This window comes from Ogataea angusta (assembly GCF_019207475.1).
Source record: "Ogataea angusta isolate 61-244 chromosome Unknown 61-244_NODE_12_length_299177_cov_91.812086, whole genome shotgun sequence".
NCBI lineage: Eukaryota > Fungi > Ascomycota > Pichiomycetes > Pichiales > Pichiaceae > Ogataea > Ogataea angusta.
In genome coordinates this window covers 107,683-132,896 of record NW_025065226.1, presented here as the reverse complement: position 1 = coordinate 132,896, position 25,214 = coordinate 107,683, and the positions used below count along the sequence as shown (strand labels likewise).

At 54.3% G+C, this 25,214-nt stretch overlaps 17 protein-coding genes across 17 annotated transcripts; 3 read left to right on the top strand and 14 right to left on the bottom strand.

The window, feature by feature from the left end:
* Positions 1-97: 97 nt before the first annotated feature.
* Positions 98-734, bottom strand: KL928_005045 (uncharacterized protein; the record flags this gene model as incomplete). The annotated part of the gene is made up of 2 exons (XM_043205811.1): positions 98-312; positions 488-734. 2 exons carry the CDS (start codon positions 732-734, stop codon positions 98-100), a joined length of 462 nt encoding a protein of 153 aa, XP_043057632.1.
* A 111-nt stretch (positions 735-845) lies between these two features.
* On the top strand, positions 846-1,409 carry KL928_005044 (uncharacterized protein; the record flags this gene model as incomplete). The annotated part of the gene is made up of 1 exon (XM_043205810.1): positions 846-1,409. One exon carries the CDS (start codon positions 846-848, stop codon positions 1,407-1,409), a length of 564 nt encoding a protein of 187 aa, XP_043057631.1.
* An 18-nt stretch (positions 1,410-1,427) lies between these two features.
* KL928_005043 (uncharacterized protein) lies at positions 1,428-3,035 on the bottom strand (the record flags this gene model as incomplete). Its single annotated transcript, XM_043205809.1, has 1 exon — positions 1,428-3,035. One exon carries the CDS (start codon positions 3,033-3,035, stop codon positions 1,428-1,430), a length of 1,608 nt encoding a protein of 535 aa, XP_043057630.1.
* Positions 3,036-3,209: 174 nt separating this feature from the next.
* Positions 3,210-3,906, bottom strand: KL928_005042 (uncharacterized protein; the record flags this gene model as incomplete). Its single annotated transcript, XM_043205808.1, has 2 exons — positions 3,210-3,785; positions 3,859-3,906. 2 exons carry the CDS (start codon positions 3,904-3,906, stop codon positions 3,210-3,212), a joined length of 624 nt encoding a protein of 207 aa, XP_043057629.1.
* An 89-nt stretch (positions 3,907-3,995) lies between these two features.
* Positions 3,996-4,460, top strand: KL928_005041 (uncharacterized protein; the record flags this gene model as incomplete). The annotated part of the gene is made up of 1 exon (XM_043205807.1): positions 3,996-4,460. One exon carries the CDS (start codon positions 3,996-3,998, stop codon positions 4,458-4,460), a length of 465 nt encoding a protein of 154 aa, XP_043057628.1.
* A 4-nt stretch (positions 4,461-4,464) lies between these two features.
* On the bottom strand, positions 4,465-6,516 carry KL928_005040 (uncharacterized protein; the record flags this gene model as incomplete). Its single annotated transcript, XM_043205806.1, has 1 exon — positions 4,465-6,516. The coding sequence occupies one exon, from the start codon at positions 6,514-6,516 to the stop codon at positions 4,465-4,467; it is 2,052 nt and encodes a 683-aa protein (XP_043057627.1).
* A 123-nt stretch (positions 6,517-6,639) lies between these two features.
* KL928_005039 (uncharacterized protein) lies at positions 6,640-8,298 on the bottom strand (the record flags this gene model as incomplete). Its single annotated transcript, XM_043205804.1, has 1 exon — positions 6,640-8,298. The coding sequence occupies one exon, from the start codon at positions 8,296-8,298 to the stop codon at positions 6,640-6,642; it is 1,659 nt and encodes a 552-aa protein (XP_043057626.1).
* Positions 8,299-8,380: 82 nt separating this feature from the next.
* KL928_005038 (uncharacterized protein) lies at positions 8,381-10,087 on the bottom strand (the record flags this gene model as incomplete). The annotated part of the gene is made up of 1 exon (XM_043205803.1): positions 8,381-10,087. One exon carries the CDS (start codon positions 10,085-10,087, stop codon positions 8,381-8,383), a length of 1,707 nt encoding a protein of 568 aa, XP_043057625.1.
* A 124-nt stretch (positions 10,088-10,211) lies between these two features.
* Positions 10,212-11,723, top strand: KL928_005037 (uncharacterized protein; the record flags this gene model as incomplete). The annotated part of the gene is made up of 1 exon (XM_043205802.1): positions 10,212-11,723. One exon carries the CDS (start codon positions 10,212-10,214, stop codon positions 11,721-11,723), a length of 1,512 nt encoding a protein of 503 aa, XP_043057624.1.
* A 46-nt stretch (positions 11,724-11,769) lies between these two features.
* Positions 11,770-12,520, bottom strand: KL928_005036 (uncharacterized protein; the record flags this gene model as incomplete). The annotated part of the gene is made up of 2 exons (XM_043205801.1): positions 11,770-11,800; positions 11,907-12,520. The coding sequence occupies 2 exons, from the start codon at positions 12,518-12,520 to the stop codon at positions 11,770-11,772; spliced, it is 645 nt and encodes a 214-aa protein (XP_043057623.1).
* A 389-nt stretch (positions 12,521-12,909) lies between these two features.
* On the bottom strand, positions 12,910-14,050 carry KL928_005035 (uncharacterized protein; the record flags this gene model as incomplete). The annotated part of the gene is made up of 2 exons (XM_043205800.1): positions 12,910-12,933; positions 13,172-14,050. 2 exons carry the CDS (start codon positions 14,048-14,050, stop codon positions 12,910-12,912), a joined length of 903 nt encoding a protein of 300 aa, XP_043057622.1.
* A 214-nt stretch (positions 14,051-14,264) lies between these two features.
* On the bottom strand, positions 14,265-15,341 carry KL928_005034 (uncharacterized protein; the record flags this gene model as incomplete). Its single annotated transcript, XM_043205799.1, has 2 exons — positions 14,265-14,688; positions 14,770-15,341. The coding sequence occupies 2 exons, from the start codon at positions 15,339-15,341 to the stop codon at positions 14,265-14,267; spliced, it is 996 nt and encodes a 331-aa protein (XP_043057621.1).
* Positions 15,342-15,489: 148 nt separating this feature from the next.
* On the bottom strand, positions 15,490-18,870 carry KL928_005033 (uncharacterized protein; the record flags this gene model as incomplete). The annotated part of the gene is made up of 1 exon (XM_043205798.1): positions 15,490-18,870. One exon carries the CDS (start codon positions 18,868-18,870, stop codon positions 15,490-15,492), a length of 3,381 nt encoding a protein of 1,126 aa, XP_043057620.1.
* A 415-nt stretch (positions 18,871-19,285) lies between these two features.
* Positions 19,286-20,287, bottom strand: KL928_005032 (uncharacterized protein; the record flags this gene model as incomplete). Its single annotated transcript, XM_043205797.1, has 1 exon — positions 19,286-20,287. One exon carries the CDS (start codon positions 20,285-20,287, stop codon positions 19,286-19,288), a length of 1,002 nt encoding a protein of 333 aa, XP_043057619.1.
* A 601-nt stretch (positions 20,288-20,888) lies between these two features.
* Positions 20,889-21,367, bottom strand: KL928_005031 (uncharacterized protein; the record flags this gene model as incomplete). The annotated part of the gene is made up of 2 exons (XM_043205796.1): positions 20,889-21,266; positions 21,335-21,367. The coding sequence occupies 2 exons, from the start codon at positions 21,365-21,367 to the stop codon at positions 20,889-20,891; spliced, it is 411 nt and encodes a 136-aa protein (XP_043057618.1).
* Positions 21,368-21,432: 65 nt separating this feature from the next.
* KL928_005030 (uncharacterized protein) lies at positions 21,433-23,080 on the bottom strand (the record flags this gene model as incomplete). The annotated part of the gene is made up of 2 exons (XM_043205795.1): positions 21,433-22,692; positions 22,904-23,080. 2 exons carry the CDS (start codon positions 23,078-23,080, stop codon positions 21,433-21,435), a joined length of 1,437 nt encoding a protein of 478 aa, XP_043057617.1.
* Positions 23,081-23,196: 116 nt separating this feature from the next.
* KL928_005029 (uncharacterized protein) lies at positions 23,197-25,065 on the bottom strand (the record flags this gene model as incomplete). The annotated part of the gene is made up of 1 exon (XM_043205793.1): positions 23,197-25,065. The coding sequence occupies one exon, from the start codon at positions 25,063-25,065 to the stop codon at positions 23,197-23,199; it is 1,869 nt and encodes a 622-aa protein (XP_043057616.1).
* Positions 25,066-25,214: the final 149 nt, after the last annotated feature.

Genomic DNA, 25,214 nt, shown 5'->3' with positions numbered 1-25,214 from the left:
AAAACGGTGAAAAATTGAGAGATTAGATACAGAATCGCACTGGGCTGAAAACGGCGTTTTCAAACGGCGCTGGGAGAAGGCTTTGGTTTGATGCTGCTCATTGCTGAGCTTGGTCTGGTTGCACATTTTCAGCTGTTAGGCCCTGGAAAGTCCAGCAACCGTTGCTTGCGCCAAGCGGCGCACGACTGACCACAGACGGAGATGAATACAGCCGGGCTCGGTGCCTTGTGGGACAAGCATGAAAACTTCTATTTCCAGCGGGGACCGCCGTGGCAGCTGCCAGATTGACGGAGGATTCCGCACTGCTAGGCCCTAATTAGCGCAGCCTCCGGACCGGCACTCCGAGTATTGTGCTGTGCCACATTGCCGTGCCACAAGTATTTTTCTCAACCCCAGACATTACTTACTTATATATGAACGAGTACAGTACGTGAGTTTTTGCATTCTACTAACAAGCAGCCATTTCTGTGTCGCCCGACGTGCTCACGTCGTTGCGGTACGCGCCCGACCAGCTTGTCGCGTCGTCGCTCGACGGATCGCTGTCTCTGATCGACGCGTCGCAGAAGGTCGAGCAGATCGCCCTCGACGCGCCTATCCTTGATACCACGTTCCTGGACACCGGTGTATACTCCTCCCTGGCAAACGGCACGGTACAGAAGCTTGATCTGCGCTCGCGAAAAGTTTCCAGCACCTCCATCGCCCACAATCTGCCCGTGCAGTGCGTGGAGAGCCATTCGAAAAGAAACCTGATTATCTCTGGTTCATGGGACAAGACGGTGCAGCTTGCCGACCCGCGCGTGCTCGAACAGTCGTCGGTGGTGGATCTTCCGGGCAAAGTCTACGCGATGGACGTCCACCAGCAAACAGACAGATTTATTGTGGGCATGTCCAACAGACAGATCCACGTGTATGACTTCCGAAAACTGGACCGGCCGGTGAGCAGCATGGAAAACGGGTTTCGGTTCCAGACGAGCAAGGTCAGATTTCTGCCGAACGGCCGCGGGTTTCTGCAAAGCTCGATCGAGGGCAAGGTCTCGCTGGATCTCTTCGAGGACGCAGAAAATAATTATGCATTTAAATGCCACCGTCAGAAGCTTGTGATCGAGAACGAAAGCGTTGATCTTGTGAACCCGGTGAATTGTCTGGAATTTTTCGACACCGAGTCGCGTTTCTTCACAGCAGGATCCGATAGGTCGATCTGTCTGTGGGACTACAAAACCAAAAAAAGAGTCAAGCAGTACGCCAACTTCGAAATGAGTATAGTCGCTTTGGCGTACAACCAGGACAACCACCAGCTCGCCATAGCCATGAGCGACGACTCGTACAAGAACATGACCGGACTGGACGACCAAACAAACAACAAGCCCGCCATACCGTCGAAGATTACAACCCGAAACATGCATTCATAATTCATAAAAGTACATCATTTATCCGTCCACAGAGTCGATCGATTTCACCGGATGCAGGTTGTTCGCCGACTCCACGCTCTTGTTGCGCCTGTGCGACGCCTTCTCCTCCGTCTGGTCGTCTTCGTCCCAAATATCCCGAACACAGTACCTAATCCAGCGCCGTCTTCTCACCTCCCCTCTGGTTTTTTTTTCGTTGGTGGTCAGTCCCGCCTGGTACGAGAACTTGGTCACGAGATCGTAGCACCACTTCTCGTCCTCGTCAATGTCCATGGTCTCGTTCAAGAAGTTTTCTTTGATCCAGCCCTCGGGAGTCAGGTCCAGCAGCCAGCCATCGACACTTCTGGTGTTGACTGCCGTCTCCACATCCACAAACTTCCATCCTTCGGGCGGCTTGACCTGACTCAGGTGCAGTGTGCCCACGAGCAGCAGATTGTTGAGTCGCGCGTGCGAGTTGGCCGGATACGGGTCGGACGAGAAGCAGATGAGCTGCCAGTTGTGCGTTTCAGGGTCCAGATGCTGGAGCTCAAAGATCTCCGCCTCCTTCACCTCCTTCTGCTCGCGCAGGTTCAGCTCCTTGTTGAGCCACAGCTCCAGACGGTTCGACATCATCAAAAGCCGCAAACGGGTATCCTCCGAGTAGAGCATGTCCAGCAGAGTGGACCGGTAGTCGGGGTGCATGGCGATGGTGGCAGCCCACAGACCTACCGACAACGCGACCTTGATGAAGGGCAACATTGTGGACAGCACCTGTGCGCCAAACAAGGTCAGCAGAGTACCGCTGGTCAACAAACAGACGAAAATAAAAATGGTGATGTTCTCGTCCTTGAAGTAGAGATATTTGACAATCAGCGACGTCACAAAGTCATAGGTCATAACGTAAAGTAGCATGTGGTTTTGCAGGTCTGTGGAGTTGAGAACAAACTCGCGACTCAGCTCAGGAACCGGCCGCGGCACGTCGACGTGCGAAACGGACGGCCCCTCTGCTGGGATCGGGTTCCTGTTCTGGAGAATGGTGTGTTTGTCGGGCGGGTGTCTTTTCATATAGGCGGGAACAATGATCTCGAAACACGTGTAGAAAAACGGCAGGCTCAACAGCAGGATCGGCTTCAGGATCAGCAGCGTGGCGACATTCAAAAACGTCAGTGTATAAAGAGGCTTGGACCAGCTGAAAATAATGATCACCTGGTCAATCAGCACAAACGGAACAGACAACCGAGACAGGAGCTGGATCGCGTTCTTGCTCATCACATTCAGACTCAGCTGTGGCCGCGACTTCTGCATCTCTATTCTCTCTAAAATCGACTGCAATTCCTCCCCATCCTGAGTAGTGGTGGTAGGCAGAGCCATTGACAGAAATCGCTCAAACATTTTATCGGTCAGCGTGGTCGAATGGTCTTTGGACGAGGCAAAGATGTCGTCAAAGAACGAGCTGGACGCCCGTTTGGCGGGCGGCGTCTTCTGCGGCTCCGAAAAGGACGACCAGATCATGCTGCTGGCCGCCATCTTGGACTCCTGAGGACTCTGTTTCGAGGCCACCGAGGCAGCGTCCACGTCGCCGCCCGTGCTGGCCGTGGCCTGCGACAACGTGTCCCACGACGACCACAGGTTATTTACCATAGACTCCATGAAAAGAGCTCACAAATTATTTTCTGCAAACTTGCTGGGCCCGCAATCACATGGCACCGTCAACCTCGCGTATTGCAAAAAGTTGCATTACGTCATCTCTTGGTCAGCAACGACACGAGGTCGTGTTGCAGGCTTGTGTGCGCGCTCTTGAGGCTCACGAGCCGCAGCTTGAACTCAAACAGTAGCTCTGTGTGGCCGTCGAGGAGGAGTTTGGTGTCGTGGTACTCGAGACCGAGATAGTCCAGCATGACGTCCTCGTTGGAGCCGAGGATCGGTTTCTTCAGCTTGAGGTTCTTTGTCTTCTTGTTGGCCACAAAGTAGCGGTAATCGGCCACCAGGTCGGTTTTGTTGCATATGACGATCATTGGCAGCTTCCGGTGCTCGTTGTTGTACAGAATTATTTCGTGGAGCTTCGTCCTTGCTTGTTCTATGGTGAGTGTGTCTGAGATGTCTATGAGGAAAATCACAAGGCTTATTTGCGGGCTGGCGATGATGTCGGTCCACACGTGCTGCAGCTTGTGTTGTCCGCTGGGATCGTGGATTTTCAGCAGGAGCTTGCTTGGAGGGGCGGGTTGTCTGGTGTTTGCGTCCAGCAAGGGCGTTGTTTCGGTGGACATTTGGGCCGACGTCGGCGGGGACGTGATCGGCGAGTGCACGCGGAACGTGGTGGTGGTTTTTCGCAGCGTGGGCAGCGTGTCGGTTCGGAAGGTGTTGTTTTTGAGGACGTCGACGAGACTGCTTTTGCCGGCGCTCCTCAGACCCAAAAGGGCCACATCGAGCTGGTAGTACTGGCGTTAGCGGCTCTGCAATCGCGTGTGCTTACCTCTCGCGGCTGGACCCAGTTGGATATCCAGTCGCAACAAAAAACCATAATGTCCAGGAAATATTATTTCTCAGTAAATTGCAGTGCATTGTGGATTTTTTAATCTTATCTGAAAAATTTCCAAACTTGATGAGGCCATGTTCAGAACGCGGCCGATAAACGAGAGCGAGCTGGACAGGCGGCGAGAGAAAGACCTGAAGGAGTTCAATTTTCCGAAACTGTTCAACAGAGACGTCGATTACGCCAAGGTCGACCGGCGTGCGCTCGAATCGTACATCGAGCACAAGATGAACGAACTCGTTCCCGACGACGACATAATCGTCGAATTCATCAACAATCTCGTCTTTGACGAGAGAATAAGCCCGAAGGACCTGTGTTTGCAGCTGAACCCGATGCTGGACGAGAAAACGCTGGACTTTGTCCACGAGCTGTGGCAAAAAATGATCGAGAGCGAGCAGGAGAAGAAAGACACCTACAGAGAGCGGGACGAGCGCAGAGTGCAGCGCGTGCACGACGACAGAAACGAGGACCGACAACGGGAGTTCCACGGTAAAAGCAAGTCCTTCAAACGGTCTAAATACAAAAGGTCCTATCGTAAGTAGCTAGCTATTTTCTCCTGAAAAGACTTCTGAAAAAGCCTCTTTTCTCCTTTTCGCCCGAGTCAGACGACTTCTGCGGATGCAGCGGCGGCGTCGACACGGTCGGACGCAACGGGTCCATTTTCCAAGACATGCCGTTGTCCTGAGAATAATATTTAGGGTGGCTGATGTCGAACTTGAGAGACGTCTGTTGACGAGGCCCGCTATAGCCACCAGACGAGTTTATTTGGATGGCCGGGATTTTGCCTCCTTGCGGAGACTTCGGCGTCGGACTAGGGTCGGTGTCCAGAAGCATCGACCGCGCCCGGCCGTATGTTGGGTCGGGAGCTCCCGTCAGCGTGCGCACCAGCTTGGCGCTCTCACCTCCGCTCTTTGCGCTCTCTGCAAGATTCACGCCGTAGTTGTACGCAGCAGCAGAGACGACCTTGAGCCAGTCCTTGTACTTGTCTTTGTCGTCTGGGCGCTTCAAAATGTCGGAAAGTTCCTGGTATATCTTCAAGTTGGTCAAGCGTTGCAGTCGTTTGAGCTCGCCCGCCGGCGAGTCTGTGTTCTGCTCCTCCATCTCCTTCTGCGCGGCGATTGCCGACTCGTGGTCGCTCAACTTGTACGAGCCCACATTCTCCAGCTCTGCCACGAAATTCGGGTCGTCGTAGTTGTGGTGCAGTTCGTCCATGCGCTTGTTCAGAACAGCAAATAGCTTGGCCTCGAACAGATCCATGTTCAGCGACGGCACGATCACGACGGGAACGTGGAAATTCTTCACGAGCCGGTCGGTCACCCGCGACGTGACCCACGACCGCGTCGACGCCGCCTTGGTCGGCTTAGCAGCAACTACCACCAGCGACGGCAGATACAGCGAGTACATGTCTTTCAGCACGTCCTTGGTGCCTCCGACGGCAAGCTCGATCGTAATCTTGAGGACCTTGTTGGGGTCCAGAATCGCCATGATGTACTTCATGATGTTCTCGGTCACCACCTTGGCGTACTCGGGCGAGTTCCGGATATACTCCTCGCTGGCGTCTCTGCTCTGGTTGGAGCTGGACGAAAGACGGCGCGCAAACAGCGAGCGCGAGCTCGGGTTGATGGACGCCGTCACGACCATGCTGTCGCCATCTTCCAACAGTTGGTTGCAGCACCAGTCCAGAGCCACCCACGTATGTTTGCGGCCAGATATGTAGCACATGATGTTTCTGTCTGGGAGCAGCGGTCTTTTGGAGCCCAGCTGGTGCAAATACAGCTTGTCGAAATCTTTGTGCTTCTTGGTTAATGTGCATGCGTCGTGCGTGATAATGGGACTTGTAGGGTACTGTCTGGAAGTCAGGGCTCCAGCAATGCTAATATTTCTTATGGGCGAAACGGACCCCATCCGCTTCATAAACGGATTCCCCGGAGACAAACTGCGCTCGGACGAGTTGGCACGCAGGCCCTGGTGCGGCGAGATGTCTCGATGCGGAGATCGGCCCCGTGAAGCCAGATAGCTCGAGCCGGGCGACGGCTCGCTGCCGCTGATTGGCCCCCAGCCTCCAGAGCTGAGCAGCTGCTCGCGCCGGCTCCAGCGGTCTCTGCCCTGCTGCAGTCCCACGTCGTCGTAATCGTCGTCGCCATAGTAATCGTCGTTATCCGCAATCTGAAGATTCACCGTATCGAAAGACACTCTGCGTTTATAATTTGCGGTCGTCCGGAAAGGCACAGAGCTGTTGTTTTTCGCCAGATGCGGCTTCTTCTCCATCTGCAACACCGTCTTCGGGTCCAGGGGCTTGAACTCGTCTATCACGTTGTCCAGATGGACCGTCTTGTAAGTAGGCACAGTCCTGGCGTTGCCTGTCTGGCCCTCGTACGTGCCGGAACCCTGGTGCGTTTTCGACTTGCTCAATGGATACAGATACGACGTCTGGGGCTTTCTATCCTGGTCGCTGGCACTAACCGTGTGCACCAGGCCTTCGCCCGTGAACGGGGTGGGCCCCACGGTAGTGGTGGGAGACAGCGTGGTGCCACCAGAGTCCATCGATACCCCCGCCGAGTGTGCCGAATTGTGCCTGCTGGATTGCAAATTCGACATAATTAAACACAGCGGCAAATTGCAGTGCTTAAGCTCGTTGCTGCGTGATTTATTCCTGTACTTATCTTCCTTTATTTTTATTCTAATGTCAAATCATATTTTTGCCACACCTCGCACCGAGAGCTAGCCCTGGCTGTTGACGGCCAGCTCCATGATGAGCCGGGTGGCGAGATGCAGGAACGGGTACGCGCTGAACGACGAGATCTCGTCCGAGTCCTGCAGCTCCTGGTCGGCCGGGCCGGGTTTCGCCGGGTTCTTGGACTCCCAGCCGTCGAATTTGAAGTCCACCAGATAGTTGTTTGGCTCGAGCTGGAAGAGCTGGATCTGCATCTTCATGAGGTCGGCGTCCTGCTCGCTGTCGGCCACGGCGTATCTCCAGCGCACCTTGATCGTCCAGAGCTCCTCCTCGGACGGCCGCACCCACTCCGCGCCCAGATTTTTCAGGGCCCTGTAGATCTCGCCCATCACGTCGAGCGGATACGATCTGGAACGGATGCCAAAATGCCATCTTGTCTTCGACTTTTTGGTGCTGATGGGCTGGATCGACGCGAGCTCGGGGTGCAGCTGCACCATCGACGCTCTGTGGATCTGCGGCAGCGACGAGGGCAGAATGGCGATGGTCGAGCTCGGGTTGTAGTTGGTTGCATTGTCGGGCTTTGGGTAGTCTATGTTTGTCGGCGTGCGCCATCTCGGGTGGCTCGGGTCGTTCGCAGCCGTTTGCAGCTTGTCCTGTTTGTTGATATCCTCCACGAGCTTCTTGTTGCTCTTCATTAGTTGGTAGCTGTCGAGGATCTCCTCTGTCTCTGGGATTCTGCCTATCTTGATGGCGTCGATAATCTCCTCGCGCGAGTAGCCCATGGCAATGGCCAATGCGTTCACCACGTCCTCGCTCACGTCGTCGGGACTCACCTTTTTCTCCGCAACGATGTCGTTCAGCAGATACTCCGGCAGGCCCACCTTGAACCACTCGTCCTCCATGATCTCCTTGATGGTGATTCTGTTGAGCGGGTTCACAACGAGCATCTTGGTGAGCAGGTTCTTGGCGCCGGGCGACAGGTCGTGCGGCAGCGTGTACACGCCGTTGCTAATTTTTTTGAAAAGAGCAGGAATCAGCTCATCGTCAAAAGGCAGACGACCGCACAGCATCACGTACAAAATCACTCCACATGACCAGACGTCCACCTCGGGCCCCGCGTACAGTTTGCCGGAAATGACCTCTGGGGCGGCGTAGTTAGGCGACCCGCAGCTGGTCTTGAGGAAATTGCCGTCTGTCATGATGTTACTAAGACCGAAATCTGCAATTTTCACGTTCAGCTGGTCGTCCAGCAGCAAGTTCTCCGGCTTGAGGTCTCTGTGGACGATCTTGTGGCGGTGGCAGTAGTCGACGGCGGCGATGATCTGCTGGAAAAACCGTCTCGCTTCGTCCTCCTTCATCCGCCCGTGCTGGATGATGTAATCGAACAGCTCTTTGCCCGCGTACTCGATCACCATGATGATCTCGTCCTTGCTTTTGATCACGTCATACAGCTTGATGATGTGCGGGTGTCTCAACAGCCGCAGATACGAAATCTCCCGCTCAATTCGGCCCTGCATGTCGGATTTCGACAGGGTCTTTCTGTTGATCATCTTGAGGGCCACTCGCTGGCCGGTGCCCGTGTGGTACGCCAGCTTCACCTTGCCAAACGAGCCCTCGCCCAGGTTCTTGACGATCTGGTACTTGCCAATCCGATTGGCCGGTCCCGCCGCGTGCTGGTGGTGGTGGTGGTCTTCCGTTTCAGACATCTGTGTCGGTATTTTTTATTGCTGCGACTCCACTATTTTTTTACTCCCGGAACTGGGGCGTGCACTACTTCATTAAACCTATTTAACGAGTTCTGATGATTCCGGCAGCCATCAGTGTCATGATCTTGCGGCTGACGTCTGGGTTCTTCATGTGCTCCTGCAAGGCGGCCGGGTTGTTCTGGGCCTGCTGCAGAATCGTCTGCATCACCGGGTCGCTCAGAATCTGGACGACCTCGGGATCTTTCTGGATCCGCGCCATGGTCTCCTCGTACGTCTCTCCCTCCAACGGAGCGAACCTCTGCGCCATGGCCTTTTGGTAAAGCGAGTCGATCTCGTTCAGGTTGGCCGTCGACTTGTTCTTCACCTCTGCCTCTCTGGCAGCAGTCAGTGTGTCAAGACACTTTCTGTACTCCTTGATGGCCAGCTCGGCGTTGGCCTTGCGGATGTACGCTCTGATGAAGCCTGGATCCAGCTTGATGGCCGTCTCGCAGTCTCGGATGGCGTCTGGGAACGACATGAGCTTGGCCAGAGCAGCAGCTCTGTTCGAGTAGCCTCTCACGTCGGACGGGTCTCTCTTGATCATCTCTGTGTACGCTTTCACGGCGTTCGGCCAGTCGCCGGCACTGAAGTACTCTTTTCCTTCCACTCTGGCCTTCTCGGCTAGATCCTTGTCGATGTACGCCTCGGCCTCTCTCTTCTTAACCTCCTTCTCGGTGCTTCTCAGCTTGTTCAGGACTTCTGGCGTTCTGTGCTCGGTCAGCGACTTCTCAAAGTACTCACAGGCTTTCTTGAGGTCGTCTTTCTTCAAGTACGAGTTTCCGATTCTCGCAAACGACTTGGCAACCAGCTTGTAGTCGGCACGCATGTCTCTTCCCTCGTCCACGGCCTTCAGACAGGTCTGTATAGCTGTATCGTAATCGCCCTTTTCGTATTCTGCAGCGGCACGGTTGTTCAGGTAGGTGATGTCCTTGTGGGTTTCCCATGCCTTATTATACAGCTCGATTGCTTCGTCGAACTTTTTCTGCTTGTACAGCGTGTTGGCCTCTGCTTTGTACTTGTCGGCCTGGGCCTTCGAGTCGTCCACGGGCTCCTCCGCCTTTGGCTCTGGCTCGCTCTTTTTGGCTGGCTCTGCTGGTTTTGCTGGCTCCGCGTCCTTCATCTCAACGTCGTTGTCCGACGACGCTTGGGTAGGGTCTGGAGGAGCTGCGCCGAGGTCAATTCCCAAAATGGTTGCCAAAACCGTCATCAGTCTCTGGTCGGTGAACATCTCGGTGCTCAGGCCAGCAGGGTTGGTCTGCAGTTTTTTCACCTTTTCCACGAGAGATGGGTCTTTCATTAGCTCGGCGGTCTTTGGATTAGTCTTGAGTTTCTCGATCAGGCCTGGATCAGAGAATATCTTGCGCATTCCCATGGTTGGGTCGCTCCGTGCCTGCTGGGCGTCGGAAACGGCCTCGAGACCGCTTTTTGCCATTGCATTGCTTGGATCAAGCTCTAAGGCCTTTTCGTACGACTTCTTGGCGTCGTCGAGTCTCTCAAGCCCGAACTCTGCTGCAGCAACACGGCTGTACCCTTTAGCCCATGAAGGGTTGATTTTAACACACTCTTGGGCGTCTTTAAGAGCCTCCTCGTATTTCTTCAACGACGCATAGCAGGCAGATCTGTTCGAGTAGAGAACGTGATTAGGAGTAGACGACACCTCGATCGCCTTGGTAAAGTACTCAATGGCCTTGTCGTAATCCTTGGCAGAAAAAGCGGCGTTTCCCTGTGTTTTGTATTCTTCGGCAGACATGTTGGTTGATGCAAGAAAACTGTTCCTACTTATAAATGTAGATTGGTCTTTTCTAGAAAAAATACCGCTCATCCTTGCACGGAGACAAAAAAAAAATAATTCAAGAAAAATAATTTTATTCACAATGGACTCCTTTGCTACCAGCACCGCCGCATTCGATAGCTGGCTTCATAGACATTACGACTACATCAGCGATGACATTGAGATTGCAGACCTGAGAAATTCGCACGAGGGACGCGGTTTGCGAGCACGCAATGACATCCAGAAAGACACGGTTCTGTTCCGTCTGGCCAGAGACCATATACTGAATATTCGTACAGCGGCCCTGGGCAAGCTCAAGCTGGGAAATCAAGAAGTGCTGGAGACTTTGAACCAATGGGAGGCCCTGATTCTGTGTCTGGCATACGAGATGATGCTGGGAGAGGAGTCTCAGTGGAGCTCCTACTTGGCAGTTCTGCCTGAAAAATTCAACTCCTTAATGTTCTGGTCGTCCGAAGAGCTCGAGAAATTGAAACCATCCAACGTTTTGCAAAGGATAGGACGTGAACAGGCCGAACAGATGCATTCCAAGCTTGTGCCCGAGTATTGCTTGCGTTTGGGTAGCAAGAAGTTGGTGGAGTATTTAACATTAGACCGATTCCATGTGGTGGCAAGCATAATCATGAGCTATTCGTTTGATGTCGACGATCCTGAGGACGAACCTGGGGATGATCCCGAGGACGGTGAGGAGGAGGACGAGGAAATCGACGAAATAGAGCAGGAATGCATCAAATACGACGGGTATTTGAAATCGATGGTTCCTCTTGCAGATACTCTCAACTCAAATACCAATTTGGTGAATGCGAATTTGAGCTATGAAAACGACGCGCTGGTCATGACCGCTACTAAGGACATCCAAAAAGGAGAGCAGATATATAACATCTATGGTGAGTTGCCTAACTCTGAAATTTTGCGCAAGTATGGATATGTGGAGCTTCCTGCTTCCAAGTACGAGTTTGCTGAGCTGCCTTTGACGGTGATCAAACAAACGTTTGTGAACAATTATATCTCGTCGCTGGACAGCAAAATTAGAGAAACGCTCTTCGACAAGACTGCTGAGCTGATCAGCGAGTCCGAGTACTTGGACGAAAGCCTGGAAGACCAGGAAGGGGGTATTGTTTTGGACGCGTACGAGGTGTTTGCCGATGCGGACGTGCTGCCTGAGCTCTTGCTATTGATTCAGATCCTGACGACCTGCTATGAGAGTTTTGAGACGGACCCAAAATGGGCCAAGAAACTTGCGAGAACGCGGTCCGAATTGGAGTCGTTTATCAACAGATGCATTTTGAAGTCGTTCCAGCTGGTGGAGAAAAAGATCATAACCAACAAGTGCGTCGAGAATCTCAATAAATGCGTCGAGGGACGCATTGCCCAATACGGCGCCGCCCAGGACTATGAGATTCCGGCCAGTTATAGAGACTTCGACCGCGCAGAGCTGGCTTCCATCGTGCTGAGATGCGAGGTGAACTGCTTGCGCAACGTGCGGAACAACTTCCCAGAGAAATACGAGCGCATTGACGACTCGAAGCTGCTGAAGAACGTGCTTAAACGCAAGGCCGAGGCAGACACACAGAAGAACAAGAAGCAGAAAAACTAGTCTTTTTTCGAGCCGCTGGCGGCCTGGTGCTGCGATGTCTCCGTCATTATGCTCGAGCTGCTGGAGGTGGTGGTGCGCTGTGCAAGAATTTTCATCCGCGGCCGTGGCCGCATCACCTCGAATCCCTTAGAAGCACCTTTTTTCTCGAGTCCCTTGCCCTCTTTCTTCTCGAAATCCATCGACGCAGCTCGGTGCAGCTTTCTTTCTCTTTCCTGCCAGAGCTTCATCACCTCTGGGTCGGGTTCAAGAACTCTGAACGAATTATAATATAGATCTGCCTCTCTAAAGGCCAAGTCCGATTTGTGCATACGTTCCGTAGACGGGCCTGTCGTCACAGAAGGTACCACGCGGTGGTCAGTGAGCTCTAAATTTTTCGAGTTCACGGACTGCGTTGCCGAGGTGGTTCGGAACAGCGCCGGCGACTCAAACGTCCAGTTGTTGAAGGACTCGTCGAATGACGCCAGGCTGTGGTTGTCGGGCAGCAACGGGACCTCAATGAGATTGCCGTGCTCGATGTAGTCCGGAATATCGGTTCCCTTCTTCCCCTTTCTGTACTTGATATACATTTTGAAGGTGGTGTAGAAGTTGTAGAGCGTGGGGATCAAGAAAACGAGCACGAGAGTCACGAGCTCAATGAACAGAACTGACCACGCAACTCTGGTCCTCACTTTCTCGCTGCCATTGAGTTCGTCGATAAATGCGATGTGCAAAAACGCGATGATAAGCTTGACGACGCCCAGCGATATCCTAGTCCTGTTCGTTCCCGTGTTGGAGTAGTATGGCTCCCAGAACAGCATGATGCACAGAAGGATCAGTTCCGAGCAGATAATCACAATTACCTGGATGACTCCGCTGAATTGCAGCGCGCCGACAGCAAAGCTGAAGACAAAGTTTTCGAGGAAACTGACGGCAACAAACCACAGAGCAGAGGTTTTCAGATGCACGTAGGCCCATTGCCAGATCAAAATCACATTGATCGATTTGTAAAGCATGTCGCGACCCCGTTTAAATAGGACGAACCGCACCACATAGTATATCTGGAGCAGGAAGTAGAGGGCCAGAAGAAGCGAGGCGGTGGCCGTGACCCAGCGCGGGTTGCTCTGAATCTCGGGCTGTCCGTAGAGATGTGTGTGTGGAGCACAGAGCACGAAAAACGAGTAGATGAGGAACGGCGTGGCGATGTAGCCTATGAAGGCGGCAAGTATGTTTCCTATGACAATCAGGAACGAGAGTCTCGTGTAGCGGGCGAAGGAGGGGCGGGTGTCCTTGGGTTTCAGCAGCAGAACCAGCGAGCAAATTCCATGGTCGATGACGCACGCAATCGAGATGTAGATTAGGGCTGTAATCAGGAACGACGACCATATTAGGGGCAAGTCGTCTTTGCCGAAGCCAGAGCCCAGAAGTCGCTTGAGCCCGCCCATCCACATGGACTCATACACACCGTCGACGCCCCTGGCGGCGTGGTTGTGCAGCACGTCCATGACGCCTGCCCAACGCTGCGAGGTCATGAGGGGCTGGAAAAAACCTGGGAATTCGAGGTTTAGGCCGGCCATGAAGTGGATAAACTGAATGTAGACCAGGTAGTCAGCATAGCTCGGCGAGAGTTGGTTGAGCAGCGGCGCGTTGCAGATGGACGCCGCCTTGTACAGGAACGGGTTTTGCGTGTCAATGTACGGCGAAAGCTGGTACCCAAGGATGTTCGAGAGAATAATCAGCGACAGCAGCAATGCCGTGAACACCACCATGAAGTCCTGCAGCGAGCGTTTCTGCACGGTACTGAACGTGGCCAGAGAACAGCCAATCACCGTGTGGTTGGCGTCCGAGTCAGTGACAGTGACGTCCAGCGTGTACGTTCCAAAAGGAGAGTGGTAGCCGATATAGAGCGCCAAGTCCACCACGACCTTGTCTCCGTCGTATATCGGACACGAGTCGTAGAGTTTCTCCGAGCGGTCCAGCAGCTGCGGGAAATACCTGTCCATCGAGACGTCTCTTTTTTGAATCATATCGGACATGTCTGGCACGCCCGTGGAATGGTTTATTAGCGAGCTGTGGTCGGTGGAGGAGGACTGCTGTGAGGCCGTCGTGCTGGCAGGCTCTTCTCCGTCCGCACGGAGCACCCTGGAGTAATTGCACAGTCTCAAGTACTCGTCGTATATCACATCGCCAACGTATTTGAGCCGGACATGGAGCGTTGTGTAGGTGTTTGTGGTTTCGTTCACGTCCACAATATATCCCAGCGAGTCCATGACAATGGACATGTTCAAAATTCCCTCATCGCCATTGTAGGACACATTGGTGAACAAGGGGGAAAGAAGAGTATCATCCATATTCTTGGACCGATCACAGCCCCTGACGTTCAAAAGAGCGCTCGTGGCACCCTCTGCAAGCAGCAGTAATCCCAGAAATAGCAGCGTGATCATGGCTGCAAAAAAGGGACAGCGAGGCTGAAAAGACGGGAATTGGCTCTAGATTTATTTTTTCTAAAAATCGCTACCCCTTTTATTTTTATTTTTTCCATTATTTCATTGCAGACTATGTACATCAGGCGATATTTTTCATCAGGTACTCAAAAATTGAGAAAAATATCATGGTGGTCACTATCGACCGCGTGATCGAGGGTCCGAGTCCCCGGTACAGCTCGCGCGTGGGCCATCGCAATTTGGGCGCTACCACAGGCAGCTTGTCGCGGCCAGCCACCTCTCGCAGAATGTTGCGGATCACGTCGCGCTGGTACTGCGACTTGATCGTATCAACCGGGAACACCAGGACCCAGCTGAAACACCCGGCCACGGCCCCGGAAATCGGCACACTCAGCACGTTGATCGTTTTCTGCAGCTCGGAATTCTGGGTCACGTGACCGTTCCTCGTCTGGATAAATAGCTTGACTGTCTCGTAGAGTCCGTAGAAAAGTCCCGAGGACACGCCGTCCTTGGTGAGGTGGTATCTGTAGCCCGAGTAGAGTCCTCTGAGGCCCTCGTGGCGCACGATGGTCGACGCGACGCTCAGGAGACTCGACGGCAGCTTGTCGCGTTGCAGATGCACATACTTGCCATTTTCCTTAGAGTTGTTGACCAGGAGGAGGATCTGCTGGAAGATCTTGGACAGCTCGAAGGGGCATGCAAAAACAGACACCGCCGCGCCTGAGATGGAACCCGCCAAAACAGCAATCGGGATGTTGTTGACCACCTTGTCGATCTGGGCCTGCTGATCGGATACCGGGGCCGTCCTGTGGATTAGTGGATGGCTGCCCCAGATCGGGGCTCCCAAAAAGCTTACTATGGGCTTTGCCTCTGTGTAAATAGACACTCCGAGCGACCGAGCAAAGGCCGTAGAGATAAGCGGGGCAGCAATACCCCGGAACAGTCCGCGGACGCCCTCGTGGTGCACGGTGGCTCGAAGGCACGCGAACGCGTTCGCAAAATGGTGGGTCTGCATCCGCGTCTTCATGGAGTCCAACGGGAAGCCCACAGACGTGGAGACCAGGGAGGCCGTATAGGAGAGGATGCCTGATTTGTAACCTGTGAGGGCGGCGGGGAGCCGTAAAAAGGGGTCTTCGTACGCGATGTCCCCCGTTATGGCAGGGATGTGCGCAGACGTCTTGTCTTGCAAAGACGACATCGCAATTAAAGAGGAACGAGGAGAATCGGAGTTGAAGAAATTTCTAGGGCACAGCCGCAGGCAAAAGCTGAATTTTTTATTATTTTATTTTTTATTTTTTATTATTTAAATTATTTTTTTGGAATTTAATTATCGTCATTCTTAAATGTTACATATCAATGGCATCTTTGAAACTGAGGATGTCGTTGAACCGTAGTCCGTTGACGTCGATTTCGTGGTCGCGTAACTTTTCCAGCGAGTCGCCGAACACTGCATGGTCAGCCTCGTCGTTGTCCTTGCTTGCTACCAAAATCAAACCATTCGACCGCACCGACTTGACCAGGTCCGGACAGATTGAGAGCACCCTGTTCGGGACCGTGATGCCGAGCAGGTTGTTTGTGGTGGCAAACGCTATCCCCAGCTTAATCGAGCGCGTGAGCTTGTCCTGGTACTGTAGATCGTTGAGATACACCACCGAGTCCTTGTTGATGGAGTCGATGTTGTCGATCTTGAGCTCCGGCTTCTCCACCTCCGACACATCCACAGAGTCTGTCGGGAACCCGTTTGCGGTGCACGGCTCGAACCTTTTCGTGGCGAAATTGTACCTGATTCCGTTGATGTTGTAGAAGACAGGGTAGTTGGGCTGCTTCCAATTCAAAATCGTGCACACCATAGCGTTGTCGCTGGACAGAATCAGCGACCGGTTGCGGTTCCGCTGCGCGCGCAGACCGCGCACGTGCGTGAACACATCGTTGAGGATCAGATCGATGTAGTTGTTCATGACGTTGTCGGTAGTCGGGCTCAGGTCGGCCGATTTGCACTTTGCTACCAAACTGTATGCAGAGACCGAGTAGCACTTCATGTTGAAGAAATTGAGCTCGAAAACGGACGGATAAAAAATCTCCAGGTTCAGCGACACGTCCACGGCGATGATCTGCAGAAACAGCTCCAATGGAATGTACAGTTTGGCCATGATTTGTTCTAATTTTTCCAGATCGTCGCTCAAATTTTCAACCTCCCGCAGCTGTGCACAGAGCTCCTCAAACTCACCCGGCGAGTACAGCAGCCGGGACAGCTGGTCGAAGTCAAAGCTGCACACAGACAGAACAACGCCCTGGAACGTGATCTGCCAGCTCGGACACACCAGCGGTGTCCCGTCGCTCAGATAGCACACCTTGACGCGGTAGTACTCGCCGCTCAGCGACGACGCCGTGACAAACGAGATCGACTTCACGGCCGCCGCCGACGACGATGACTTCCAGTACGTGTCGTACATCGAGATTTCCAGCGGCCGGCCCGAGTACGGATACACGATCTCGTAGTTGAACCGGAGCGTGCCGATGCCGCGGAGCCGCAGGTCCACGAGCGGGACCTCGATGTCGCCGCTGAGCTTGGAGCCGACTCCGGGACACCTGTTCTGAAGCAGTGTCGACGGCAGCGTGCCCTTGGCAATGAGTCGTGTTCCAAAGGTCGGGAACAGCTCGAAATCGATCGCAAAGCCGTCAAAAGTGTCTGTTTGGAACGTGATGGACTTGTCGTTGTCGAGGACGGGAAGAAGCAGGTTCCGCGGGATCAGGTCGTTCTTGTCGCAGCTGATGGTGATCCGTCCAGGTATCGAGGTGAGGAAAGTGTCCGGGTTGAGTCTGATGGAGTTTCTGTTGGTGTAGAAGGACAATTTGAGGAAGATCCGCTTTTCCAGGAAATTGTGGCCGTACTTGCGCAGAGGAATGATTGGCGGAGGTAGCTCCAAGTCCGGAATCATGTCGACATTGCTGATTTCAGAAAGAGACGGCAGATCGTCCAGGTTCGGGGGCACCATCGGAGACATCACGTTTTTAGTGTAGCTCAGGGTTGGAGCCTGCGGAGGAGCCAGCTCTGGCTCTTTGAGCGGCCGCGGAGCTGCAGCAGCAGCACTGGCTTTCAGGGACTCGATCAGGACGTTGGCAACCTCAACATTGCCCTCCCAGAGGGCGTAGTACAGCGGATTGAAGCCGTCCTCATCCTTGATGTCGAAATCGGCTCCGAACTCTATCAGTTTCCTGGTGGTCGAGGCGTAGCCCTTGGTGACGCTGTAGAAAATCGGCGTCCACTTGTTGAGCTTGTCTGTCTGGTTTATATCGGCACCGTACTCCAGCAGCAGCGGGATCAGGTCGTCGTGGCCGGCCGACGCGACGATGTGCAGCGGAAGCAGGCCCTCGGCGTTGCTCTGGAACGATTTGGTCAACAGGCCCTTTGCCTTGGCCTCGGCCGGCGTGCTGGCCTGGTTGAGCAGCAGCTGGACGACTTCCAGGTTTCCGGTCTTGCAAGCGACGTTAAGGGGCAGATACGTCGGCTTGAGGTCGTTTTGCTGCGGAAAAGCGTTGGCTCCGTGCCTCAGCAATATCTCCACAGACGAGACGTGGTTGTTGATGATGGCCATGAGCAGCGGCGAGATCGACTCGTTGTCGACCACGTCGATCAGACTCGCGAGCGGCTTGATGCGCGGCGCGTAGTCCAGAACAAGCAGCAGCAGGTCGTCGCGCCCGAGCTCTGTGATATAGTGCAGGCACGTGCGTCCGGTCACGTCCTTTAGCGTCGGGTCGATGTTATTCTCCAGGCAGAGCTTGACGATGCCGACGCGGTCGGTTTTGCACGAGGCGGCCTCGTGGAGACACGTTCTGCCGTTGAGGTCGTCCACCAGCGTGATGTCAATGAAGTCTCTGAAGTTGTCGTAGAAATACTGCAACGCTTCGTCCGGGATCTGCAGATTAGGGATCAGCAGCAAAAACACCTTCGAGATCGTGAACCGCTTGCTATCGGGACTGAGCTTCGACAGAACCTGATTGGCCCACTCGTGCAGCTTGGAAACCTGCTCCTCCTTCGACTGGTTCGCGTTCTGTGCCGTGATCTCGTAGAAATCCGTGTACAGCTCGTCCGACTCTCTGTCTCCGCGGGCCAGCTCGCCGTCGTCCACTTTGGTGTTTTCTTTGGTCTCGTACCGCACAAAGCCGCCGCCCTCGACCTTCGCCTCCAGCTCCATCAAATTGTTGGCCACAAGGTCGCTCAGCTCAATTATCTCGTCTCTGTGGAAAACGGGCTGCACATTGACAGCAGTCGACAAATAGAGCTCTTTTGTTCTCGATTTCGAGCGCTTGTCCCACTTCTTCAACACTTTCGTGAACCCTGTCTCGTTCAGCTCGACAAACTGCTCGAGTCGGTCCAGATCCTTGGAGAACTTCTTGAATCCATCGTACAACGTGACAAACGCAATGGAGCTTTTCGTGACGTTATCGAGACGCCCGTCCAACAGCGCCTTGTTCTTCTTCTCAATCAGAATGTCCAGCCGGAACTTCAGCTCGGACTCCTTCTCCAGATAAAAGTTGTTGACCTTTTCGAGCTCTCGCTCCAGACGAAAGAAAAAAGAGCCCTTCTTGTCTTGCAGCGACTGGTCCTTGCTGTTGTTGGCCACCAGGGCGTTTATCAGCTTTTTCAGCGCCTTGTAGTTGATGAAGTAGCCCGAATACTCGGGCAATTCCAGCTGCCGCGCAGCCAAGTACTTGCCAAACTTCATTAAAAGTACAAGATCCTGCCAACTTAATTTCACGGAGAAATTACGTCAGCGAAATTACAGGCCCTGTCCGGCCCTCGTAGCGGCCGGACAGCGATTGCACGCAGAGAGCGGACGGGAGCGCTGGAGACGGGCCCAGACAGGCCAGCGACACAGACGGTCGGCAGATGGTCACGATGGACGGCGGCCTGGATTACCCCTGTCGTGTCTCACTTAGAGACACCACACGTGCTACCAGGCGCGACGATCGACGCGGGACGACTGAGTTTACCGTTCGTGTTCCGTTTGTCTCATTATCTATTATCGTATGCGTAGCGTACGTTATATAACATAGTTTTCAGAGTCCGGCACGTAGGGGCCAATAAATCGTAAATGCAGTAGTGGCTCGTCGCGAGCGCTAATAATAAGAATATGTTGTTCATGACAGTTCTCCGTTGATGAAGCTTTCGAACTCGAGCTCGACGTCGTGCACGCTGTCGAACTCGTAGTAGTCGTGGAAAAGGAGGTCATTTTTCGGTTCTAAGCCCAGCGCAAGGTCTGTGGTTGGCGGAGAAAGCATGGAGTCGGCCGTGTTCGACTTGAAAATGGAGAAAACAGACTCCTTGCCGGGCGAGGAGGGCAGTTCGGCCAGCTTGAAGCCTTTTGGCGACAGCGACACCAGCGTGGAGCCCGAGAGACTGTCCATGGTTTCGTTTGTTTTCGTGAGCGAGATGGAAGGCGTAGGCGTCAGGTCGACCTCGTGCTCTGGGTGGTGGTCTAGAAGATCGAGATGGTCGTCCTCGGACAGCGCTGGCGACGAGAAGTCCATGTCCGGGTCGTCGAACTTGATGAATTTGTCCATTTCCTCTGTCTTCGGAGCAGCCGGCTGCTGGACCTGCTGCGAGTGGTTCAGGTCAATGAGAGACACGATGAGGTCGTTGATGTCGTCGTCGTGGCTTCTTTTACGTGGGAATGATGGCGATGGCGTTGGTAGGGTCTCGTTTTCTTTTGATTTCTCTCGAATTTCATTTTTCAAATTTTTCAGGTCGGACACAAGCTTGATGACCTCCAGCTTGAGGTAGTAATTTTCTTCGTTGATTTTCAGAATCTGTTGCTTGAGAGGGTTGTTCAGGATGCTGGCCTCCAGGTCGTGCTGAGCGTGCTGAGCGTGCGGTGTCTGCTTGGACTTCTTGGCGTCCTTGGGCTCTTTCCCCGAGTGCACGTTGGGGTTCACGGCCTGGGAGGGTTTTCGACCGGGCTTCGGCCGAGGAGGCAGTACCCATTTGCGGGACGTCTTGATCTTGATCGGCGGTTGTGCTAGCGGGTCTGGCGAGGTGCCCGGACTAGGACTGGCGTTGGTCAGAGGTGTGCTGATGCTAGTATCACTTAGTGCTGGGGCGTTAGCAGAACAGGGGAACGACAACATACTTTGATTCAACATGACTCATGGAACCCATTGAATAAAAAGATTGGAGTATTGAACTTTTGACAAAGGAAATCCAAAGTATATAAAGGTTGGACGGAATCGGATGCAAAAAAGTCGGCACCCCAACTTTGATGTTTCGCAGCCCGTATTGTTTTAGAGCGTACTTACTTGATTTAGATTTTTTCCACCCCCCATAGGCTGCCGCGATTATTGTGCTGGTTATTATTTGCTGCAATGGAATCGGTCCCCACACGACCACGGCTCCAACACATGCAGTACCCACCCGGTTGCTTCCGCGCTAGAAAGCCGTCGGGGCGCACGCGACTGGCATCTTCCGTAGCATGGGCGCGCATTGCCAGTGACGACGGAGCACTGGCACAGGGTGTGCGTCCAACGCGTGCTCCCTTGGGCCGGAGGGACCTGGGTGCGGGACACCTTTTTTAGCACAAACACCCCCTTTGCTGACAATTTCCCGAGCCGAGAAGTTGTTCTCGAAAAAGGCGCATTTCGGCAAGTGGATCTCTAAACCTACTCATCCCTTCGCCAAATTTTTTTGCCAGCATATTCCAAACGTTCCAGGGTGCAGCAAGCATTACGCAACTAGAACAATTCATAGTCAGTACACTATTATTGAAATCCTCCCCCACATCTCTACATCTTCATGAAATCCATCAGGTCCAACGTTTTTGCCTGTTTCGGCTGCTTGTTTTTCAGCAGCTCGCTCAGATTGTTCTTCTTTCTCTTGCGCGCGCGCTCCTTGCCGCTGTTTCGTTCCACAGCCTTGCCCGCCTCTTTTTCTTGCACCAGCACGTCTTTCGTCATTTCGTGCTTGCACCCCAGACACCTGTAGCGCAACGTCCGCTTCCGAACTCCGTCCTTGCTCTCGTACCGCACACGAATCTGCAGATTGACCCCCGATACGAGAACGTCCTCGCACCGGTGACAGAATATGTACCCGTCTCCTCCCACCGCTTCCGGTAGCACAAGACTGTGTCTATCGCACGTCGCCAAAAACCGCCGCCGCAGCTGCCGCCGCAGCCGGCCGTCTTTTGCCGCGTGCACCAAGTTGTACTGGTAGACAGCCTTATCGGCCATAGAAAAAATAATTTAAAAAAAAAAAAATATTAAAATGCCATTTTCATTAATGCAACGATCTACAGTCAGGCCCGCCTCCTCTTCACAGGACTAAACTCCGGGCTCGGCAGCTCATACCCGCGCTTCTCCCCAGCACGCAGCCCAGAGGTATCTGTAATACTTGTGTTTGTGACATTCCGCAATGCCGTAATGGGCTTCGAGCTCATAGGCTCGGTCAGGATGTTCTGCACGTCCACCACCCTCTTCTTGGCCGGCGTGGACGGCGGCGTGAAGTAGACAGACGTCTCCTCGGGCTCCTCGAACAGCGCAGGAATCTGTTTCTCGATGTATTCGCACCACTCGTCGCAATCGCTCTTGATCTGGTAGTCTATCACCTTGTCCCACGCGCTTGGGGACACCTCGCAGTCGTTGATGAAAATCACCTTGCCGTCCTGTCTCTCGTGGATGCGCCTACTCAGCTGGCGCACCAGTTTGCGCACCCCGTCCACTTTCAAGGACGTGCCAAAGATGATCAGCAGGTTCGGGTTTTTCGCCATGTCGCTCGTGAGCCCGCGGGCCAGCGAGTCTGCGTGCGGGTGGTGCTCGCCGTACAGCACGATGTCCGGCCGCAACACGCCCACCGCGGACCGGCTAGCTCTTTTCCCCAGCTCCGCGCGCTCTCTGTACTTTGCCATGCAATTCGGGCAATCGGGCAACTCGCCCTCGCGCAACGTGTCGCTGTTCTCGTCGTCCCACGCAAATCGGCTCGAGCACATCGTGCAGCTGAGCCGGTTCAGGTCGCCGTGCAATTGCACCACGTCGAGCTCTTTCCAGTTTGTGTCGACGCCCGTCCGTAAGTCGCAGTGCCGCTCCAGCCCGTCGATGTTCTGCGTGTAGCATTTCAGCAGCTTGCCGTGTTTTTTCAGCCGCCTAATAAACCAGTGGGTCTTGGTAGGTCTGGCAGTGCACGTCTTTGTGTACAGCTGTTGCATGAACTTGCAAAACAGCGTGATCGACTCGTCGTTTCTGAACAGCGAGATGTCAAACAGGTCTTTCCCCCTCACGATCGACTGCTGTTTGTCCGACCGTTTGGCCTGGTTGTACAGCCCGTGCGCGCTGCGGAAATCGGGTATCCCCGCGCTGCAACTGATGCCTGCGCCGGTCAGCACGACGACCTTCTTGCTTTTCGAGATGGCCTTGTTGATCTGCGCAAGCTCGGCTTGCGACTTGGCGTCTAGCTGGAGTACCTTCATTGCTAAGAAGAATTCGTGGAAGCGAAACCTTCTTGGTGCAAATACTTTTTTCCGAATGGGGAAATATGAAAATACTCCTGCGAGGAGAGAGAGCTGGGCGAGACACGGGCACCGCGGGCCGTCCAGAGAAGCCCGGCGCGCGCACGGCGGAACACAGCAGAGCCAGACACAGCGTTCGCCGAGCGGGCCTGCCGGCCTCGCCTGTCCTGTCCTGTGACCAGGAGAAAACGCGCTGTTTAGAGCGCGCTATCTTTTTATTGAGCGGCCCGCCAGCGGCCAGCAAACAGCCCTCGCCAGCAGACACCCCAGCACGCGGTCTCCGACCACCAGCTCGCACATAACCACCAACGACGACCTCACTGTAACCACACCTCGCACCGCTGGCAAGTGACGGCATTACGGCTTTTTTCGCAAGTCGCGAGCGCGAACCCTGGCCACGGCAAAAAGTTCTGCGCAGCACAGCACGAATGCCGCGTAACATAAGGCTGCGGGCTGTTTGCCACGAGAAACTGCGTCTCTGCGGCCAAAATCGGCGCCCGCAGCGATCTACGACACACCCATGGGTCTATTCCATGAATCAATTAATCCATTATACGATTAGTCGTCCCAGGCACTGTAGTTTTCTCTGCACAGCTTCTTTCTCAGCTGGTGGCCCCACTTGTAGAAAGAGAACGGCAGCAGAATCATGGCCGTGGAGACGAATGCAAGCAGCCACGAGGCCCATTGCAGCCCCAGCTTGTGGTACATTTGCAGAGTGAAGAGCGGGAACGCGGCACCGCCGGCCGATCTGAGGAACACCTTGGTAGCCAGCGCGGACGCGGCGTACTTTGCGTACGTGTCGATGATGTAGTTGTTGAGCGAGTAGTAGATCAGCACCATGCCGTAGCCAAACGCCAGCCCGGACGAGGCAGGACCCACCCAGATGATGTGTTTGTACGACGTTGCTCCGAGAATCCACAGGGCGATGGCCGGGAACGGCGCGCCGATCATGGCGCCGACAAGACGGTCCTCTGGCGTCGGACGTCTGTGCTTGACGGTCTTGACGTAGTAGTTTTCGAGCACCGGCGTGGTCAGCAGAGCGAAGAACGCGCCGATCAGGATCGGAATTAGCATCATGCCGATCAGGTCGTCGCCGTAATTGTACAGCTTGCCAAACACGGCCGGGTACGCAAAGAAGAACGCGTACAGCAGCGAGTAGATCAGGCACACGTAGAAACACATCATGTCCAGCACGGGCTCTGTGAGGGCAAACATCAGCGGCCTGTACAGACACGTCTGGATGAGCTCCTTGAGCGACATGCCGACGGCCTCCTGCTCGGTCATGATCTTTGGGTTGCCCGTCTGTTTTCTGAGCTTTTTGGCTCTCTTTTTCAGAATCACCGGCGCATACGTCTCAGGAATCAGCGACGCCACGATCCACATGAAGCCGGCAAACGCGAAGTTGACCCAGAAAATCAGCTCGAGCCGGCCAGAGTACCGGGTGATGAACCCGGCCACGAGCGGGCCGATCACAGGACCGCCGTACGGAGCAGCAGCAAAGTACGCGATGGCCTTGCCTCGCGTCTCGGTGGGGAACAGGTCGGAGATAGAGCCGCCCACGTTGGCGAGGCCGGAAGCGGCGAAAACACCACACAGGAACCGACACACCAGGATTGTTCCGATATTGGGCGCAACAGCACAGGGGATGTTGAAGATGAAGTAGAGCCCGAACGAGATGAAGTACACCGGTCTCCTGCCGATCTGCTCCGACAGCGGCGACCACAGCAGCGGGCCCACAGAGAACCCAATCACCATCAGCGAGCACGTGAGAATCGACACCTCCTCGCTCACGTGATACTTGTCATTAATCAGTCCCAGGCACCCAGTCACCACGGACGAGCCAAAGGCCACACACACCACCATCAGCGACAGCGCGATGGTGAAGGCCCACCGCAGCGCAGGGTTCCAGTTCATCGGGTTTTCCGGGTCGTTGATCGTGAACGTGACAAACTCAATGTCCGGGTCCAGCTCTGGAACAGCTCCCGTATCTTTCTCATCGGACGCGGACGAGCTTTGCGAGTCGCCCGGCGGCTTGGTCGCGGTGGGATGGCTTCGGGCTCGGCCTATGTCCTGCAACGTGGCCACAGGGACCAGGCCTGTCTGCGTTTCTAAAGTGTACTCCTCAGGAAATACCGGGTTTTCGACGTTTTGGGGTCGATTCACGTCGACGGCAGAAACCTCGCGCGAAAGACCCCTCTCTCGCAGTGACTTGACGGTTTCTGTCTTGATGACTTTGAGCGACTCCGATCTCGACAGAGTCGAGTGCATTTCTCCAGAAATTTGCGACCTGGCGTCCTCCGGGTCGTACGCCTGTGGGGTGGTGCCCAATTCGAGGTCGGACGCCTGCGCAGGCGCCTCAGTGGGCGAGCTGTAGTGGGAGCGGTCCGGCGACGAGGACGAGTTCAACGATGCTATGGAATGCGACATGAATAATTTTCAGACCCACACATTGGGGATCCCGACGTTTATATACATCCACCTGCCATTCGCGCGTGATAGAGTGCGCACAAAAATAGAGCTTCTGGAGCATATTTGCGTTATTTCTCTGATTATTTTTTGTGTGCGGCTTGAACAGG